This window comes from Micrasema longulum, unplaced genomic scaffold (genome assembly GCF_059751315.1).
Source record: "Micrasema longulum isolate JH-2025_06_02 unplaced genomic scaffold, ASM5975131v1 h1tg001441l, whole genome shotgun sequence".
NCBI classification, from domain to species: domain Eukaryota; kingdom Metazoa; phylum Arthropoda; class Insecta; order Trichoptera; family Brachycentridae; genus Micrasema; species Micrasema longulum.
The window spans coordinates 46979-66124 of record NW_028278627.1 but is presented as its reverse complement, the minus strand read 5'-3'; the positions used below and the strand labels follow the sequence as shown (position 1 = coordinate 66124).

At 35.0% G+C, this 19146-nt stretch overlaps 1 protein-coding gene across 6 annotated transcripts in view; it reads left to right on the top strand.

The window, feature by feature from the left end:
- sws (patatin like phospholipase domain containing sws) overlaps positions 1-19146 on the top strand; it is a 100928-nt gene that overhangs the window by 61165 nt on the left and 20617 nt on the right. For 5 of the 6 annotated variants that reach the window (XM_088235795.1, XM_088235794.1, XM_088235793.1 and 2 more), the window contains 10 exons: positions 909-1008; positions 3066-3221; positions 4016-4172; positions 6658-6819; positions 7911-8029; positions 8854-8967; positions 10924-11106; positions 13226-13381; positions 16256-16375; positions 18113-18299. In XM_088235795.1, coding sequence (XP_088091921.1) covers positions 909-1008; positions 3066-3221; positions 4016-4172; positions 6658-6819; positions 7911-8029; positions 8854-8967; positions 10924-11106; positions 13226-13381; positions 16256-16375; positions 18113-18299 — 1454 coding nt within the window. Of the gene's footprint in view, positions 1-908; positions 1009-3065; positions 3222-4015; positions 4173-6657; positions 6820-7910; positions 8030-8853; positions 8968-10923; positions 11107-13225; positions 13382-16255; positions 16655-18112; positions 18300-19146 lie in introns of those variants that run through there. The other variant, XM_088235797.1, reaches the window with a different exon arrangement.

The following is a 19146-nucleotide window of genomic DNA, read 5'->3' as shown; positions in this document are numbered from 1 at the left end:
GTCTTGAGTAATGTTTTTACAATGCCCTTTGCTGGCCGGTTTCGCATATCGTGCGATGGTTATTGCGTTATTTTTTTTTTTTCCACCATAAACAAAGATTAATTATAAAAATAATGTGACCCCACTGGGGTTACCCGTGCCGAGAACACCTAAAAATATACTTTTTAAAAATATTTTTACATGTGACAATAAACAAAGAAGACTTAATATACAGAGATAATCAACAAAATGTTCAGACAGTTTTAAACACTACATTTATATTATAAAATGCATGATGAAGGAACAAAAACAAAACATAAACTATACATTTGTAGAGCATTTGGTTCGATATTGGTTTGGGCGAATGAGACAATTCATTTTACTTGTACCCAGCTCCACTATCCTTTTTTATAGCCTTTTTGAACATTTTCTCATTTCTAATTGTTTTAATAGACAGTAGAAGTAGGTCATAGATTTTAATTACATAATACTCAAAATCCCTTTGTCTGAAAGTGGTATTAATTTAAGTTGTATATTCTGTCATTTTTTACATGTCCATCTTCAAGTATTTGTTTGATTCGGTCATGCCATGTCCTCGGTCTTCCTTGTTTCCTAGACCCCGTAATATCTGCATCTTAAATCTTCTAAGTTGTTGCCGTTCATTCGCTCTGAATGTTTCAACCAACGCAGCACCCCTTTCTTAAAATACTCGTCTCAGCCTCGGGGGTTGTAGGGAGAGTGGTAAATTTAATATCACCGGAAAGAGTTGGAGTGGAAAGCACTTTGATAGAAAATGGCGATCAAGTCGTGTGGAGTGGAGTCCGCATCACTACAACGAGACCACAACCCGAGTCAACTGATACTTAATTTCCCTTGATATTGTCAATGTTTTTTCTTTAGTTTTAATGTTTTTGCAATTTTTGTTACAGTATAATGAGGGAGAAACCAAAGATAGTTCTGCACATAGCTCACACAGTAGTAAAGAGACTGTCCCCTTTTGTAAGACAGGTGGACTTTGCTTTAGATTGGGTAAGTACCTATCTCGTATAAATTGTTATTAGTAATTTTTTCTCTGTAAATGGCTGTTTGGGAATAGCTTCCTCGAAGTTGAAGAATATTTACAGGACAAGACAGCTCGGCATTAGATTTGTGTTTACTGATTTTAGTTTGTCAATTTTAATTGTGTTGTTGATTTGAGTTTATTTGTTTGTTGAGTTAAATTTACTAATTGTTGAATTGTATTATATACAGTAAAACCCCCTTTTTACGTTTTTCAAGGGAGCAACAAAAAAAGTGTAAAACTGAGGAAAACTTCAAAGTGAGGAAATGAAAAATGTATGGGAAGAATGAAATTTCATTAAAATATAATTATTGTACAAGACCATACTAAATTACTGCAGAAAAATTGTAAGAACTGTCATGACTGGGATTATTCATATTTACCAATGATATAATTAAAAATATTTTGTATTTATTCAAACAATACTGCAATGTGTTATTTTTTATTGAATCAAAAAAATACATGCAAAAATAATTTTATCTAGGTACTTAACATAAAAAAACACAATAATAAAAATTTGAATTTTCATAAAATGCATACAACGATTTTTTCCCTAAATATTGGGAAATTTTATTTATATGGTATCACTTTTTTTAGTATGGCACCACAAAATTTCAACTGTCATTTACATCGCGGACTATTTCACACTTTCATGATAACTGTTTAAACTATCTCTCCTTGTGTGTATAACATCAAATAATATTTATATTGCCAATTTTTTAAACTTTCTGCATCGTAATTTATTGATGTGAAGACTTTATTCTTCCTAAACATGCGTCAACTGCACGTCACTATTTCGTAAAATGTCGAAATTAGACACTTAAACAAAATGATCAATTACACTGCACCTACTTTGAATTTAGTTTGAGACAATAATTTACACATTTTTTTATTTACCTCAATTTTATTCTCCATTCACGCGTCTTTTGACAGATCGAATGAGTTGTGGAAAAATTTCGACGTAAAACCGGGGTTATGAAAAACGTAAAAAATGTTAATTTGGGGGAAAATTTTATGAGAATGCATGGAAAAAAACGGAACCTAAATATTTCGGTGTAAAAAGCGTGAAAACGTAAAATTGAGGTACGTAAAAACGAGGTTTTACTGTAGTTATAATTTATTGACCTTTATAAATGATTCAATAAATTCTATGTAAAGAATCTTTTTCTTCCAAGTCGGTCCCTCAATGCTGAGGATCTTGACCACCATGAACACTTCTGATTAGTCTGTCCACTCCAGTCTGTCCTCAGCCCGATGAACTGACACATGGAATTTTATCCCCGTAGCCTCCTTTATTTGGTCAGTCCATCTATATGGGATTCTACCCTGGCTTCTCCTACCTTCAACTCGGCACAACAATATTGCTTTTTCTAGATTGTCTGGCTCATGTCTAGCAATATGTCCAAAGAAAGACAGCATCCTCTTCAAACACAACACTGACAGACGAGTTTTAATATGAAGCTCTTCCAGTATTGATGCATTCGTCCTTCTGGCTGTCTAAGGCACAAGCAGCAGCCTTCTCCAACACCACATCTCGAATGCATCGATCCTCTTCCTCTCGTAGGGACGCATCGTCCACGTTTCAGCCCCATCTAGGATGAAAATAGAAAGAAAACAGAATACCAGGGCTTTCATCAACTGCTTTTTTGTGTTTATTGATATACCCCAATCTCGCCGAATCTTCTCCAAACGATTCATTGCTTCTTTGACCATTTGAATCCTGCGACCAATCTCAGGTTTGCAACTGCCGTTGTTGGAAATAAGCAAGCCAAGGTACATAGTCATATATCAGTTCAAGGTCTTGGATCTGCCTTGTCCTTAGGAGAGAATATACTAAATTAAATTAAACTTATTTAAAACTCTCAACCCTTTCAATTGCTTGGTTTGACAGTCAGGGGATTTAGGGCGTCAAGGCACAAAGTGGTATAAATTACCCCAGTTTTTGCAATATTGATTTTCATTTTAGCTCATGATTGCTGAGTGCCTGTTAAGCCAATGTGTAACGAATGTGTGTATCCTTTCAAAGGTGTTTTTGGAGTCCGGCCGAGCGGTGTACAGGCAAGATGACGACTCTGATTCGACCTTCATAGTTCTCAGTGGGCGCCTGCGTTCTGTCATCACCCACACCAATGGAAAGAAGGAGCTGGTGGGGGAGTATGGCAAGGGAGATTTAGTCGGAATAGTAAGCCACTTTGTATTTATTTATTTTATTTAACATATTTGGCTTTATTTCCTTTTACCTAAATTATAATATCATCATCATTTCCTTTCCGCACCTAATAGTGCATAGGGCACTGCATTGGTACACCAATTACAGTTCATCTTGATAATTTTTATTACATGAAGGTAAGATGATCAGTCTTACGCTTCCGGTATCAGTCTAGGGACTAATATTCTAGTGTAAAAACACCTTTTTTAAAAATAAATATTTCTTGTCAACCATGTCGGGAATCGAACCCGAGACCTCTTGCACGGTAGGCATCCGCGCTGACCACTAAATTATAATTTTATTTATAAATTTATTGCAAAAAAAGTAATATACATACTTAATAACAGGGAATCTATATAAAACCAATTAATATAAAATGAAAACGGAGTGTTCTCTGTTTATGATAGTCTCCATCTAACATGGCACAGCCTGTTCTAAGATGGAGATTTTCTATCTTTAGAGCATAAGTAGTCCTATACTATAAACATATTTAATTTACTCACCGACTTTTATATGTCTACCAGTTTAGAGACATACCCAAAGCTTGGATAGGGTAAATGATATAGTGATGGGCCACCCCCGCCGTGATCGAACATTTTCAAGTTCAATTTTTTTATTTTTTTATTTTCTGAATGTAAATAATATTTTTATTTCATTGAAATATCCATTGTAAGGAATCGGAACAAGTGTCCGGTCACTTTATCGTTTGCCCTACTTGAGGGGATTTATTGGCATTAGATTTTCTTAATAATCATTATTGTCTTCAGGTTGAAATGGTGACTCAGACTAAACGCAGTACCACTGTGATGGCCGTCAGGGACTCGGAACTGGCCAAACTGCCCGAGGGGCTTTTCAATGCCATCAAATTCAGGTTCCCGGTTGTTGTCACGCGGCTCATCAATCTGCTGGGACACAGAATTTTAGGTAAAATGTCTTAATTTTAGATCAAACCAGTGCTTCTTCTACTATCTCAACACGTGTAAGACTGCTCGTACATTAAATCATATACTAGCAGACCTGACAGACGTTGTCCTGCCCGAACGTTGGCTTGACTGCTCTTAGCTTGGAAAAAACTTTTCATTGATAAGTAGGTACCTAGGTACTTTTTTACGATTGAATTCCAAAACTAAAAACTATTAATTTCCAAATATTGAATTCAAGCAGGTACCTAGGTACTTGTTTATAGTTGAATTCCAAAACATAAAATATTTCATTTTCATATAAAGAATTCTTTTTGCAAATGTCAAACTCGACTCTTCTCACCAACAGGGGTGCATTGATTGAATGTCAGTTAATATTATTTTAGTATTACCAAAAATTCAGTAAAAATAAATAAATGGGAAGAAATTATAAGGAATGTAAGAAAAGAATCTGATTGGGATCCATAAAAAGCTAATGTTGTTTGAAAACATCCAAAAACATACTTTTTTCAAACAAAAAAAAAAACAACATCTTTTTTTGTATACCCATACATTCTCGTCGAATGCAACCCTGGTAGGTCGATGAAAAAAATATTTATGCTTCTAACTTTTTTTTACAGATTCGATAATTTTAATATCTACGAACACGCGAAGCGCAAAGATCTACACTTTTTTTAAGAACCGCACATTAATCGGTTAAGCCGTTTAGGAGGAGTTCAGTGACATCATACGTACAGAAGAATTATATATATAAAGATATTTTTTCTATGTAAGAGTATTGTCTCCGTGCCAAAGAAGTTTCAACCATTTGGCAAGAAATCAGAACTAAATGACCGGCAATTAGCCGTTTAAATATAGTATTTAAAAATAATTTATCTAACAATGTTTGAGTATGTCCAAATGCTTGCAGACTGGCTGGATTTCCTCCCTAGGGAGTTATTCATATTTAAATTTATTTCAATAGAGGGGGGGAAAACATTATTGAGAAGGGAATATGGACGTCTAGGCATTTACAGGGCTTATGATCTGTCATCGGCTGGTTTAAGACCACACATGGAAGAATTGAGGAAATGTGGATGTTTAAACATGGGCAGAATGGTGAATGTTACACAGTCTGTAAAGTGGCCACTTAAACCAGCCAATGACAGGTCATAAGCCCTGTAAATGCCTAGACGCCCATGCTCCCTTCTCAATAATGTTTTCCCCCCTCTGTTGAAATAAATTTAAATAATTTATCCATACCAATATTATAAATGCAAAAGTGTGTTTGTTTTTTTTTGTTTCACGTCTCAACGAAGCGACCGATTGACATTATTTTTTGCAAAGGGATAGCCGGAAAGATGAGAAATAATATAGGATACTTATTTTTTATTCCGATTCAAAAAAAGTACAATTAAAAAAATATATAATATATCAACAATGCGCAACATTATTTGAAAATGGGTATGCGGTAAGGTGGGATGTCAAAAAGAATCAATTTGATATTAATTATTTAAATTTGTATAATTGACTTGCTTTATCTATGGTTAGTTTGATTTGATTTTCGTTTTAGTTTTGTAATAGGATTTTGAATTTGTGAACAAAATAACGACGCGACGCCACCATAGACTAACAAATCGATGCAAGCTACTTTCTGTTCTGAAAAAAATATATCGTTTCATCAGGAAAAATTGTTATTGCTAAACGACAAAATTAATTAATTAACTAACTAATTTCTCCCTAATACCGTGTGAGCGAAGCCGTGGTAAAAGCTTGTTAGTAAATATATTATAATGGGTACAGAAACTGGTCTCCGGTTATTTCAAATTGTGGATTTCAGCATTATTCAACTTTTATCTCCATAGTAAGTTATGATGAACTAATAAATTTCACTTGATTACGAGTAATTTTTGAATAATAAATGTTTGTCGCAAGAGGCAAAATCAGCAGTTCACAGAGGAGTCCTGGTCTCGACCCTGATGTATGGGAGGGTTTGGACTTGGAAAAACTGACGAAAGTAGGCTGAATGCTGCCGAAATGCGATCTTTTAGGCGAATGTGTGGTAAAATTATGTACGATTGATGCGCAAACGTTGAGATCCGTACATTATGTAAGGCTGAGATGAGCACTATCGACAAAATCAAGAAAGGAGCTCTGCATTGGTTGGGAGATGTAGAGTGAATGGACAGCGAAAGAACGGCTAAAAATGTTTTCAATGCGAATGTTGATAGATGCACAAATAGAGGGAGACAGTGAAAGACACGGCATGATTAAATCCAACAAATACTTGAAGACTGACATTTTAAATGTCGGAATAATCGATGCGCGCGCATGAGAAGATGTATGAATGTAGAGGAAGCGAGATCTGTATGCAAAGATAGAGCGATGTGGCGTTCTATCCCGGCGTGATAGTTTGTTTGTTTTTAATTTATTCTCAAGAATAGTTCGGGTGTCTTTTAGCCATCATTGATTCTCAAATAATGATCCTAGTCTTTTTTTGTTGAATGCAGGTTCTTGGCAGAAGCCGTCCCACGCCATCGGCAGGCCGAATGCGGCGGTCGACGCTCGCCCGTCGCAGCTGAACTTCTCAACAGTAGCCATAGTTCCCGTCAGCGATGACGTCCCCTTGACCGCCTTCACGTATGAACTCTACCACTCTCTGTGTGCCATAGGTAACCCTCAACCCTTTCCGCATCCGGAACTATAAAACCGTCACAGTGTTTCCCCCGTAGAAGTAGGCAGCGAGGGTCGAACGGGTCAGGGAAATGCGGATGTTTAAACATAGACAGAATGGGGAAAGTTACAGTGTGTAAAGTGGCCACTTAAACCAGCCAACGATAGGTCATTATACCTGTAAATGCTTAGACTTCCATATTCCCTTCTCAAAAATGTTTTCCCTCTGTTACAACAAATTTAGACACTTTTATTCAAGTTAACTCTCCCTTCCCGGTGATGTGTAGCCAGTACACATTGCATCTAATAACCTTAATATCTCCATAAATATAATCAATTATGGGTTGAGATTTTCAGTATTTCTTCGTTATACATTTACATATAAAATGTTTGTTTTATTAAATAATGAATGCTTATTGGGAACATAAAAAGCGTTTTATCAAAAATCGGAAATATCACTAATACAATAGAAAGTTTACCAATGTGTCGCATGTTGCGTTTGTAGTAAAAGAGTAATCCTAACATATAATTGTCTCGCACACTTTTTACGTCTCACTCTCGATAATACGGGTATAATTGGGAGCGAGCGAGATAATTTTTATGCGTCACACGCGCAAAGAGCAAAGTTTCTTGTACTTCTCCCAGATGCCTGTTAGCTGCGTTAGTAGCTTCCCGACTTTTGTTGGGTACGGTTCTTTTGCGCGCACTGAGAACATGAGTTAATGTTTTAAAATATCTTCCCTTTTGACTTCAACCATTAATAATTGAAGCAATTGCCGATGAATATTACACTTTTACGATTTAAAATCTCTCATTTTTTCATGTGTAGAAAACCAGAACAAACTTTGAAACTTCAAAATACCACAATTTACATATCTAATGTAAGAAGTTCAATTACCACAATTTATTTCAATACAATAAATATGCGTCAGATTTGAAAATATACAAAATGTAATTTGCAAATTGTAACAAAGTGGGCATCCTCTTTCAATGATTTTTTGCACTATCTGGCTGCTTCACCGTACAAGTCTCACAAAACGTCCTATTTTTTCATCAAAACTGTCCATTAAAAAACAATCATCTTTGACAGGTCCTACCCTTCGACTGACTTCTGAAGTAATTAGAAAAACGTTAGGCCTTAGTATAATGGACCCTAACAACGAGTACCGATTGAGTTCTTGGCTGGCCCAGCAAGAAGACACTCATAAGGTTGGCATTATATTATTTTATTACCTGATCTGTAATTTTTATTTTATCACTGGTATCCCTAAGAATGATTATATATTATGAAAAGTTATAAAAATTATCTCCATGGAAAATGCAAACGTCAATGATTATTTATTTTTTAAAATTTAAGTTGGTAAATTGGTCATTTTATGTTTGAATATCTTTGTTTTTCATATTATATGTGTATTTATTTATTTTATTTATTCATTCATACAAATACAAATACATACTATATTACAAAAAAATACCATTATTATGTATCCCAAACTCTATGAGGCTAAGGGTCCTGTGTTGAGTTGGGATACAACATAATGAAAAGTGGAAGCACGTACATAATTAAATAATAGCAAAAAAATAAAAATTGAATATTATTAACATACATATATTTCAAAGGGCATCTGGACAACACGCTTAATAGTATATAAATCTATGCAATATCTCGGCAGCAGTCTCCTGCAATGGTCTCTTCCGGACTTGTACACTCCTCCTGAAAATGGCTTTCGTTTTGGACAGATTAACATGTTCATCCAGGACATTCCTCTGAGCAAGCGTCCTACGTGTTTTTGGAATTAAATCATTCAAATTACAGGAAAACCTCGTACGAGCATTCTGCTGGGATCTACTCTCGTAGCCGCATGATCAGAAATGTGTCAATGACTCTTTTAAAAAAAAATTGTCTCATGTCCAGTACTTGAATGAATTGGAACAATGGAACAAAACGAAGGCGGGGAGACGCAGCATCACTCTTAGAATTAATTTCTGACTGTACATTTTCTTAATAATATGTATTCCTCCGCTTCTGACAGGTTGCTCTCTACCAGTGCGACCCCGGCTTCACTCAGTGGACGCAGAGGTGTGTGAGACAAGCGGACTGCATTCTGATCGTCGGACTTGGCTACAAACAGCCCAGTATCGGCAAGGTTTGTATTCAATATTTCCTATATTTGTGATCGGCCGGATTGGAACCTCGGTGGGGTGATTACAATCACTATCTTCATCGGCATGTATCGAGACATTATGGCTTTAGTCTAGTAAAACGCATGAAAAATGAGGAAAACATACGATTTTGCCATTTTAATGTTTTTTCAATTGTGAAATAATAATAAAAAATTAAAACATAAATTAGATAAAAACAATAATTTTTAAAGGTATTTATGTAACTAAAATACAATTATATAAATAAAACACGAGTGATACTTTAATCCACAAATTTGGAATATCCAGTGACCGGTTTCATCGCTTTCGCGACATCTTCGAGACTGGTATCTTTATTAAAAAGTTAAATGTATTTATACAGAACAGAGGTAAGGATACATAATTCAAAGTTATATGTAAGTAAATTAAATAAAGTTATTTTTATCTTAAGGATCATTATCAACAAATTTTCTATGGGTTAACTAATGAATGGATATAATGCTATTTTAATGAGTTTAAGTATTTTATATTATTTTTGATTACGAAGGATGAGACACCTTGTCTTCTTAATTATCTGAATTATCCAGTCCTTGTCTACAAAAATTTGGACAAGCTCAAAATATTGTTGATAAATCCAGCTGGTCCATGAAGAAGTATAGAAATTGAAAAAATAACATTTTCAGACGTTGCCTAGTGTGTAGGTGAAATAATTCAATTGGATGAATCTCACCCGCATAAATAAAGGTTTCAGCTCTTTAACTTCACAAACATCAATAGACGAAAGAATTTAAGGAAAATAGATGTTCGAATAGGGGCAGAATGGTGAACGTTACACAGTGTGTAAAGTGGCCACTTAAACCAGCCATTGACAGGCCCTGTAGATGCCTAGACTTCTATATTACCTTCTCTTAAATGTTCGTCATCTCTGTTGTAATATGTTAATGTATTTATTGAAATATTTTAGTTGAAACCTTTTGTTATAGAATTGTATTATCTTTTTTTTAAAAGATGATAATTCTGGTTGTAATATTCAATTTATAACAATATCCTATTCACGTCTTTATGACTTTCATACCTGCCCTTATTGGTACCTGTATTAAAAAACCAGTTTAAAAAAATATTCGTTTTAAATTGGCAAAGTCGTATGATTCCCTCATTTTGCGTGCGTTTTACCAGACTACAGCCTTAAGCTTAAGTTCTGCTATCTTAGTGAAAATAACCACTGACTGGCTATTTATACTTTGGATTCTTCACTGAATTTTATCGCTTTTAACAATTTTACAATAACGCAGTGTTTACAGTACTCTTGAACGTACATTTATATTTAGGCGTGTAAGGTCATTCAGAATTAAATAGACGACACAAATGTATTAGAAGCAAACTTAGATTTTTCCACCGAATATGAAAAATTAGTTATTGGTGCCAAAATAAAATATACATAAAATCCCAACTACCTAAATAATAGCATGATTCAAAATCGTCTCTAAATCTTGTACAAACAGATTTCAATTATAATTGTCACCGCAAACTTTCAGCATTCTCCATTGTCGGTGAAGCATAAATAGAAAGCTCACAATTTTTTTTTTCAAAGTTATTTGCAAATATCTCGGCAACTCTTTCAATAAAAAATTCTTAGTTGGATTCTAAACCTTCATATTCTCTACACATTTCATTTCATTTTCATTTATTTTTTTTGCACCACAACAGACCAGGAGGCCCAATTACAGTGGTGAATTACATTATAGAACAACCAGGCTTGAGAAAAATCACATTTTTAATTTTTTGTGTTCTCACCGGGAATCGAACCCTGAACCTTCCGTGCGTGAGTCAAGCGTCTTGACCACTACACCACGGAGGCCGCCAATATAGCTTGTATATGTTGATATAGCTGTATTTCATGGACAATAAAATAAAATATGCGACCTTCCGATCGGGAGTCTTACTTTCTGATGTAATTTCAGATTGAGAAGGAGATAGAGCGTCTGGCGATCCGCACCCAGAAAGAGCTGGTGCTCTTGCACCGCGAGGGAGGCCCGCGCCCGCGGGGCACGGTGGACTGGCTCAACATGCGAGCCTGGGTGTCTTCCCACCACCACATCCTGTGCCAGAACAGAATGTTTACGAGAAAGAGCCAGTATAGGATCGTAAGTATTGTCAGGAGAAAAGTAAAAACACCACTGTCCACGATCACTGTTTTCAGGTCAACCAACAAAATCAGTAGCGAATGGACTATTTCTTTTAAGCTCCATTTTATGTTCAATGTGCACATTGAACTTCAAGCTACGAACCACTAATATGTACAGATCGATTTACAATTTATTGCTGGCACGTTTATGTAACTCACACATACGCATTTGAATTGTACAGGCTGTTGATTTTAATTAATCGTGCTATCTTTTTAAAAATCTCTGTTGGATTAGGTTGTTTTTTTAAAAATTTATTTAACACTTTATATACATATAAGGACGGGCACATTGCCTTAAGGCAATTTCTTTCTAACTAACTAACCATCACGCCATTTCCCCAGAGGGGTAGGCAGAGAGGATAGAACGCCACACCACTCTGTCCTGGCACACTTCCTTTGCTTCCTTCACATTCATACATCTTCTCATGCACGCACGTCGATTATTCCGACTTTTCACATGACCACTTTCAAGAATTTGTTGTACTTGATCATGCCATGTCTTTCTCGGCCTTCCTCGACTTCTACAACCAGACACATTCGCATCATAAATCTTTTTAGCCGTTCTTTCATCGTTCATTCGCTCCACATGACCGAACCATCGCAAAAGACCTTTCTTAATTTTGTCGATAATGCTTAACTCAGCCTTGCATTCTGCTCTAATTTCGACATTAGGGCACCTATCATACATTGTTTTTCCGCACATTCGCCTGAGGGATCGCATTTCAACAGCATTCAGTCTACTTTCGTCCCTTTTTTTCCAACTCCATGCTTCGCTTCCATACATTAGGGTTGGTACCAGAACTCCATTATGAACTGCTAATTTAGCCTCTTGCGATAGACACTTATTTGCTACGACAGACTTTAAGGCACCATTAAATTTCTTTCTACCTGCCCAAATTGTTCAGTTTGAGAAAATTACAAGTACATGTACACATTGAAACTTATGATTTTATACAAAATTAAAAATACAGATTAAGAAAATAAAAATACATAAATAATTAACACTATACTATGAAGAGAGGAGAGGGAATGGGAAGGAAAGAAGAATGATAAAGGAATGACTTTAATATTTAGATAGTGACATTTTAATCTTGACTTAAATGTAAATAAAGAAGGTCTCTAACATTAGTGGGTAGATTATTCCACAATCGGTTGGTAATTGGTATATTGGTTTGAAAATTGTTCTACAGTTCTTTAGGGTTTTGCTCAATTTCACACACAGAACTTTATTCTTATAAAAAATATGTATTGTACATGGTGGGTCCAGAAAGTAATGTCAGTAAGTCGATCACAAAGAAGTTATTGAATTTTTCATTACAACACATCAAAATTCCTCAAAATGGGCTCCTCTTGCGTTGATGCATCAACTCCAGCGATTTTTCCAGGCATCAAATGAGCCTCGGTAGGCCTCCTCCGGAATGTTCCTTAAAGGCGCGGTACAAGCTGCTTGAATCCCCTTGATGGTCTGGAAATACTTTCCTTTCATGGGTCCTTTCATAAAGCCAGGTCCGGACTGTAGGGGGGCTGGGGACTTATTGGAACCCCTGCTTTGGTCAGGTAGTTGGTGGTGAGGAAGGCGCTGATGGAACTTCCAGTCGTCTGAGATGTCCAGCCGAACTCGTTGAATCTTATGTTTCAGTCTGACGTAAAATTTAGCTTTCACAGTTGTACCAGGTGGTACAAACTCGTGATCGACCAGTCCTTTGATATTAATTGTTCGTGCAGATTTTAAAACCAGTTGACTACCTTAAATATCTAAGAATAAATCCAACGAGCATCGTCTTGATTTTGGATCTGCTTATCCTGGCCTTCTTGGGGTGAGGAGACGTCGACCTTTTGTTGATTCGACAGAGCATCTTCTTTACAGGCAGTCTTGATCATTCGAACAGTTTCCGCAGCAGTCTTGCCAAGTTTGACGCAAAAATTGATCATCAAAAAAATCACTGACAAATCCTTTCCGGAAACACCATGCACAGTATACTCGTATATTGTTATTTTACTTTACAAACACCACTAGGATTTTTATACTAAAAAAATTCAATCATCCAATCAATCTGTATTGCTTGTATTTGTTGCAGTGTGAGCTCTACAATAAGGTGCTGATGTCGGAGGCTTCGGTTCACTCGGACTTCTCACGCCTCGCGCGCTGGCTCACCGGCACGTCTGTGGGGCTGGTGCTGGGCGGTGGAGGGGCGCGGGGGGCGGCACACGTCGGCATGATACGCTCCATACAGGTTAGTCCGTCGACATATTTTTCAAATACTAGATTCCGGAAAACTAGTAATGATGATAGTTCATGGCAAATTTGCTGATATTTCATATTTATTTATTTAAAGGAAACATACGGCCAATTAAAAATAAATATAATTCAGTTATATTACTTCAGGAATTACACTGGCTACGTTTTCCACAGAGGGTGGAATACAAACTCTGTTGGTCTATGTATAAGTCACTGCACAACTCCGCTCCGAATATCTGAGGGAACTCTGCATCCAGATGAACTAGCTGACAGGCGTCTTACGCTTAGATCAGCTACATCTGCGTCGATGGGAAAAGTTATTATACCTCTATGCAAACAGCGGATTAAAATCGGTGAACAAGCATTTGCGGTCGCAGGCCCTACGGCATGGAATGCTCTCCCAGCAGAGGTGCGAAGCTGTGAGAGTGAAGTGATGTTTCGGAAAAATCTTAGAACCCACTTGTTCTCTAAATCATTTAAATGAATCCGTAGCATATGGTAACAAAGTAAATTGTTTTACTTAAATTACAATTTAAAAATTAATCACTTTGCAAAGCGCCCTTGAAGTATTATATTACAAAAATGGCACGAAATATATTACAATCATACAAACAAACAAACCCTCACGACGTTTCTCCGTAAGGGTAGGCAGAGGGGATAGAACGTCATATCATTCTGTCTTTGCATACAGATCTCGCTTCCTTTATTTTATTTGGGAAATCAACAGTTCTACTCACATATTTATAGTAAAAAAACAGATATAGTGTATAAACTCAGAACTATATTCCTTAAAATGTAAGATGATTAGAATGACAGTTGTCAGAAAAACTGACAACATAACTTAATGTCTAAGGAGTGATTTATATTGACACACAAAAAATCATTCGTATTTGGTAGTTCATTTATTTTTTTATACAATTCTTGACATATAAATTAACATAAATATATGAAATCATCTTTAAAACTAAAATAAACCTAATTATTAACGACGTTCTTACAAGGTTACATCTTTTGCAAAAACTTTAGAGATGGGAAAAATTGATCAATGTAAATTGATCTAATAAAAAAATAATTCGTTTGATAATGTTCACGAAAAAAGTATAAATGTCTTATTTTTGGTGAATAATTGTATTCAACACACTATAATCTTGTTTTTGCGTTTTTTTTTATCTATTTTCGGAAACAGAGTTTCATATTTGCATGAAAAAACTGATAAAATCGATTTGATCGGTACATGATCAGTGATCAGTAATTTCCCATCACTATTGATATGAGTTTGACAGCTGTCATTTTAATCAAGCTTAATTTTAAGGACTTTAATAACAGATTTCCACAAAGTGTACTAAGTTAGTAAAGAAAATAATTTACATATTAAATAAATACATATAAGTTTATACATATAAAAATGATATTTTCATGTTCTCGTAAATATTTTTCAATAATCAAAGAATTATTTTTTTAAGAACAGTAAGTTATTGTAAATTGGGCGGGATGAGGACAAGGATGCATGAAGAGAGGATAAGGAGGGGAAGGGAGAAGTACATATTTATTATTATAATGTCTACTGAAATTACATAATGCATTTTTAGTGTAAATTTTAAATCTGACAGAGTGATGTTTGTGTAATCTATATCTTTAAATTTTGTATTGTACACTGAAAAAGTCCTACGAAAAAAAGCATTTTTAATTTAAGCTTTACATTCATATTCATCTTCTCATGCACGCGCACCGATTATTCCGTCTTTTGACATGTCCATCTTCAAATATTTGTTGGATTTGGTCATGCCATGTCATTCTCGGTCTTCCTTTATTTCTGCATCCGTCAACATTCGCATCCTTAAATCTTTTTAGCCGTCCTTTCACTCTGCATGTCCAAACCAGGGCAGGACTCCTTTCTTGATTCTGTCGATAAAGCTTATCCTCAGCTGTATGTAATTTATTTATTTATATATACGCCCAGTGGGCATTTTTAAGGACATATTTATGCATAGAAAATTATTATAAAGGAAAGTAGAAAGACACAATGGTATATAGTAGACTCGGTGGGAGTGGAAGCGGGAGAGAGGTGTTTATAATTGAATTTGATTCAGTGATCGTATGAAAGAAGACAACTTGTTATCAAAGAAATCAAGACAGGTATGTTCCTTGGCAGACCTAAGAATTCTGGGCATAGGGAATGAAAACCATAGTTAGTTCTATGGTTATCGGTATGAAAGAATAAGTTTTTCTGAGCTTTCTAGTTGGGATATTTTATTTTACTAAGCTTTCACTAAGTTCAGGCGCATCAAGAGTTGAGAATTTTAAATAGGACTAGAAGGTCGGATTTATTTCGACGGTCTTGAAGAGAAGATATATTTAAGCTAATTTCTAACTCATTATACGTATATTGGTCTCTGGATAAGCCCAACCTCCAGCCTATCTTTCTTAAAAATCGATGTTGAACTGATTCAATATTCTTGATGTGAACATCATAATATGGAGACCAGATAACAGAGGAACAGAACTGGGGAACAGAAGAGAGTTTTAAGGGTATTGATATTTTTGAAGTCATCTGTGCTTCTGTATGGATTTCGACATTTGCGCATCTATCGTGCATAGTTTTACCACATATTCAAAGAAATCACATTTTGCAATAAGAAAGTTATGATAGTTTTGATATAATAACTTTTCATTGAATTTTTTTAATGTTTATTGTTTTAGTATTTACTATTTTTTTCTCCTCTCCTTCTGTTTTCATAATAAATGAATGTGAAATCTGTAATAGGTCCTAATTGTTTTGATGTACCCTGAGTTTGCTAAAAAGACTATGATTTCCACAATCAATAAATAAATAAAGTGTCCTGTATCTACGTTTTTCTATATATTCCAGGAGGCTGGAATACCCATTGACATGGTGGGAGGAGTGAGCATTGGAGCGTTCATGGGAGCTTTGTGGTGCAGTGAGAAAAACATTACATCCGTGACGCAGAAGGCCAGAGAATGGTCCAAGGTAATTTTTAAAGCCATTTTGCAAACCATATTAAAAAAGGACTTGCCTACCTGCCAAAGGCGATTCCTATAGTCCCTGAAGTGTAGCTTGATTAGAATGACAGTTGTTAGCAAAAGTGGTGACATAACTTTGTAGTAATGTCTAAGGAGTGATTTATATTGACACACAAAAAATCATTTGTGTCTGGTATGTTAATTAATTTTTTTAATACAATGCTTGACATATAAATCAACATAAATGTATAAAATCAGCTTTAAAACAAAAAATAACTAAAATAAACCTAATTTTTAACGACGTTCTTACAAGGTTACATCATTTTGCAAAAATGTTAGAGATGGGACAAATTGATCAATGTAAATCGATCGAATAAAAAATAATTCATTTGTTGTTGTTCATGAAAAAAAGTATTTTATGTCTTATTTTTTAGTAAATAATTGTCTTAAACACACTATAATAGGCTTGTTATTGCGTTTTTTTATCAATTTTCGGAAACATAGTTTCATGTTTGCACGAAAAAACTGATAAAATCTATTTGATCCGGTACATGATCAGCGATCAGTAATTTCCCATCACTAGTGACATTAGTTTGACAGCTTTCATTTTAATCCAGCTATATTTTATGGACTGTAGTAGTGCACTGCCAAGTAAAAATATAAATAAATTATTTATACCGAAGACTCTTTTTACATGGTGAATACGTTCCATGCAGTACCATGTATAAAAGGTTCTCTAAAAAATGATCAAGGTTGTCATCTTAGTAAGTCGTATTAGCTTTTTAGTAATCCCCGATGCAGCCATTGCCTCGTACAGCTTCAATCTCTTGATACTTTTTTTTTTTTTTTTCGGGAAATCAACAAACATATTTATAGTGAACAAACAGATATAGTGTATAAACTCAGAACCAATAACAGATTTCCACAAAGTGTACAAAGTTAATAAAGAAAATATCATACAAATTATATAAATACATATAAGTTTATACATATAAAAACACTATTTTCATGTATGTATTTTTAATAATTAAAGTTTTTTTTTTTTTAAGAACAGTAAGTTATTGTAAATTGGGCGGGATTAGGACAAGGATGCTTGAAGAGAGGATAAGGAGGGGAAGGGAGATGTACATATTTATTATTATAATGTCTACTAAGTTACATAATGCATTTTTAGTGTCAATTTTAATTCTGACCGAGTGATGTTTGTGTAGTCTATGCCTTTAAATTTTGTATTGTACACTGAAAAAGTCCTACGAAAAAGAGAATTTTTAACATACTATGTTTTATTTATTGGTTCATGTAACAGACGGTACCATCTACGAATCCTTGCTGGAACATGTATTGATATTAAATTAAGTAATTCTGCACAGTCAACTATTCCTGTCATAATTTTGTGAAGCAGTAGTTGGTCCACACACACTCTGCGGTATTGTAGAGAAGTGATTCCATGGTAGGTGGAGGCAGCGAGAGTTGATACATAAGAAATACTGGTTTTGTATTTTAGATACTTTATAAATTTGTTCTGAATATTTTCTATTCCTTTTATACTGTCATATGACGCTTTTAAACGTGTGTTAGATCTCAACATTATATTCCAGCATTTTTTCCGGTATAATCCTCAATGTAAATATTTGGTCAGTTGTTACAACAAATAGGTGTAAAATATCATACGACAAAGTGAAAAAAAGAATAATTTGATACCGCTAAACTTGTAACTGTCAATTAAACGTCTCTGTGCATCCAGAAAATGACACAATGGAGCCGCCAACTCCTGGACTTGACATACCCGGCCACATCGATGTTCACCGGACGCCATTTCAACATGACCATTCGTAGCACATTCGAAGACACGCACATCGAGGACCTTTGGCTGCCCTACTTCACCGTCACCACCGATATATCGGCCAGCTGCATGAGGATTCACCGACACGGTATGTTACAACTGACTTATTATAATACATATATTATATTCAGTTCATTGTATTGTTTGTCGACTATTCGATATGTCCAGTCAGCTACAATTATATGGACGGTGAAATGACTTCTTTTTATTTCGAATCAATTATAAAACAATATAGTCTCATAGACAAATGTGTGAAAAATCAATGTATGACAGGGTTACGAATGATGAAGTCGGGCGAGAGTACAAATCTGAGACAGGTATAATTAAACGTAGCTATGCAGAAAGCAGCCAGCCATATAAAAATGAAACTGAGATACTATCACTTTTGTATAATGAGTGAATTATCAAATCTAAACAACAGTTAGAATGTTTTTGACTTTAACAAATAATAAACAATGAAAACATAAGTTTTTTTTTATATTACAAACAAGAATCTAATAATGTATTTGACCAGTTTTAATGATTTTTAAAAAACCATAAGATTTTTCTAGAGATGTGGGTGTTTTCTGCAAATTGAAAAATGCTTTTTTGTGATCGACACCATTTTAAGAAGGTGATTAATACAATTTTTTGTGCGAAAGCGGCCTGGCTGTTGTAGAAGAACATAGAATTGACCTTCCTGCACCCGATAACATCAATATCTCATTTTTCAAAATATTGGACTGGCTGCTTTTTGCATAACTGCATTCAATTGATAAGATTAAGAAAGGGCCACAAAGATGGTTTGGTCATGTAGAAAGAATGGTTAAACAGATATATATCATCACCCTAACTTTTAAAACTAGCATTTCCACAAATCGTCAAAAACTCAGACATTTTCTGTTAGGACTTTAAACGAATCATATACAGTAAAACCTCGTTTTTACGTTTTCCCA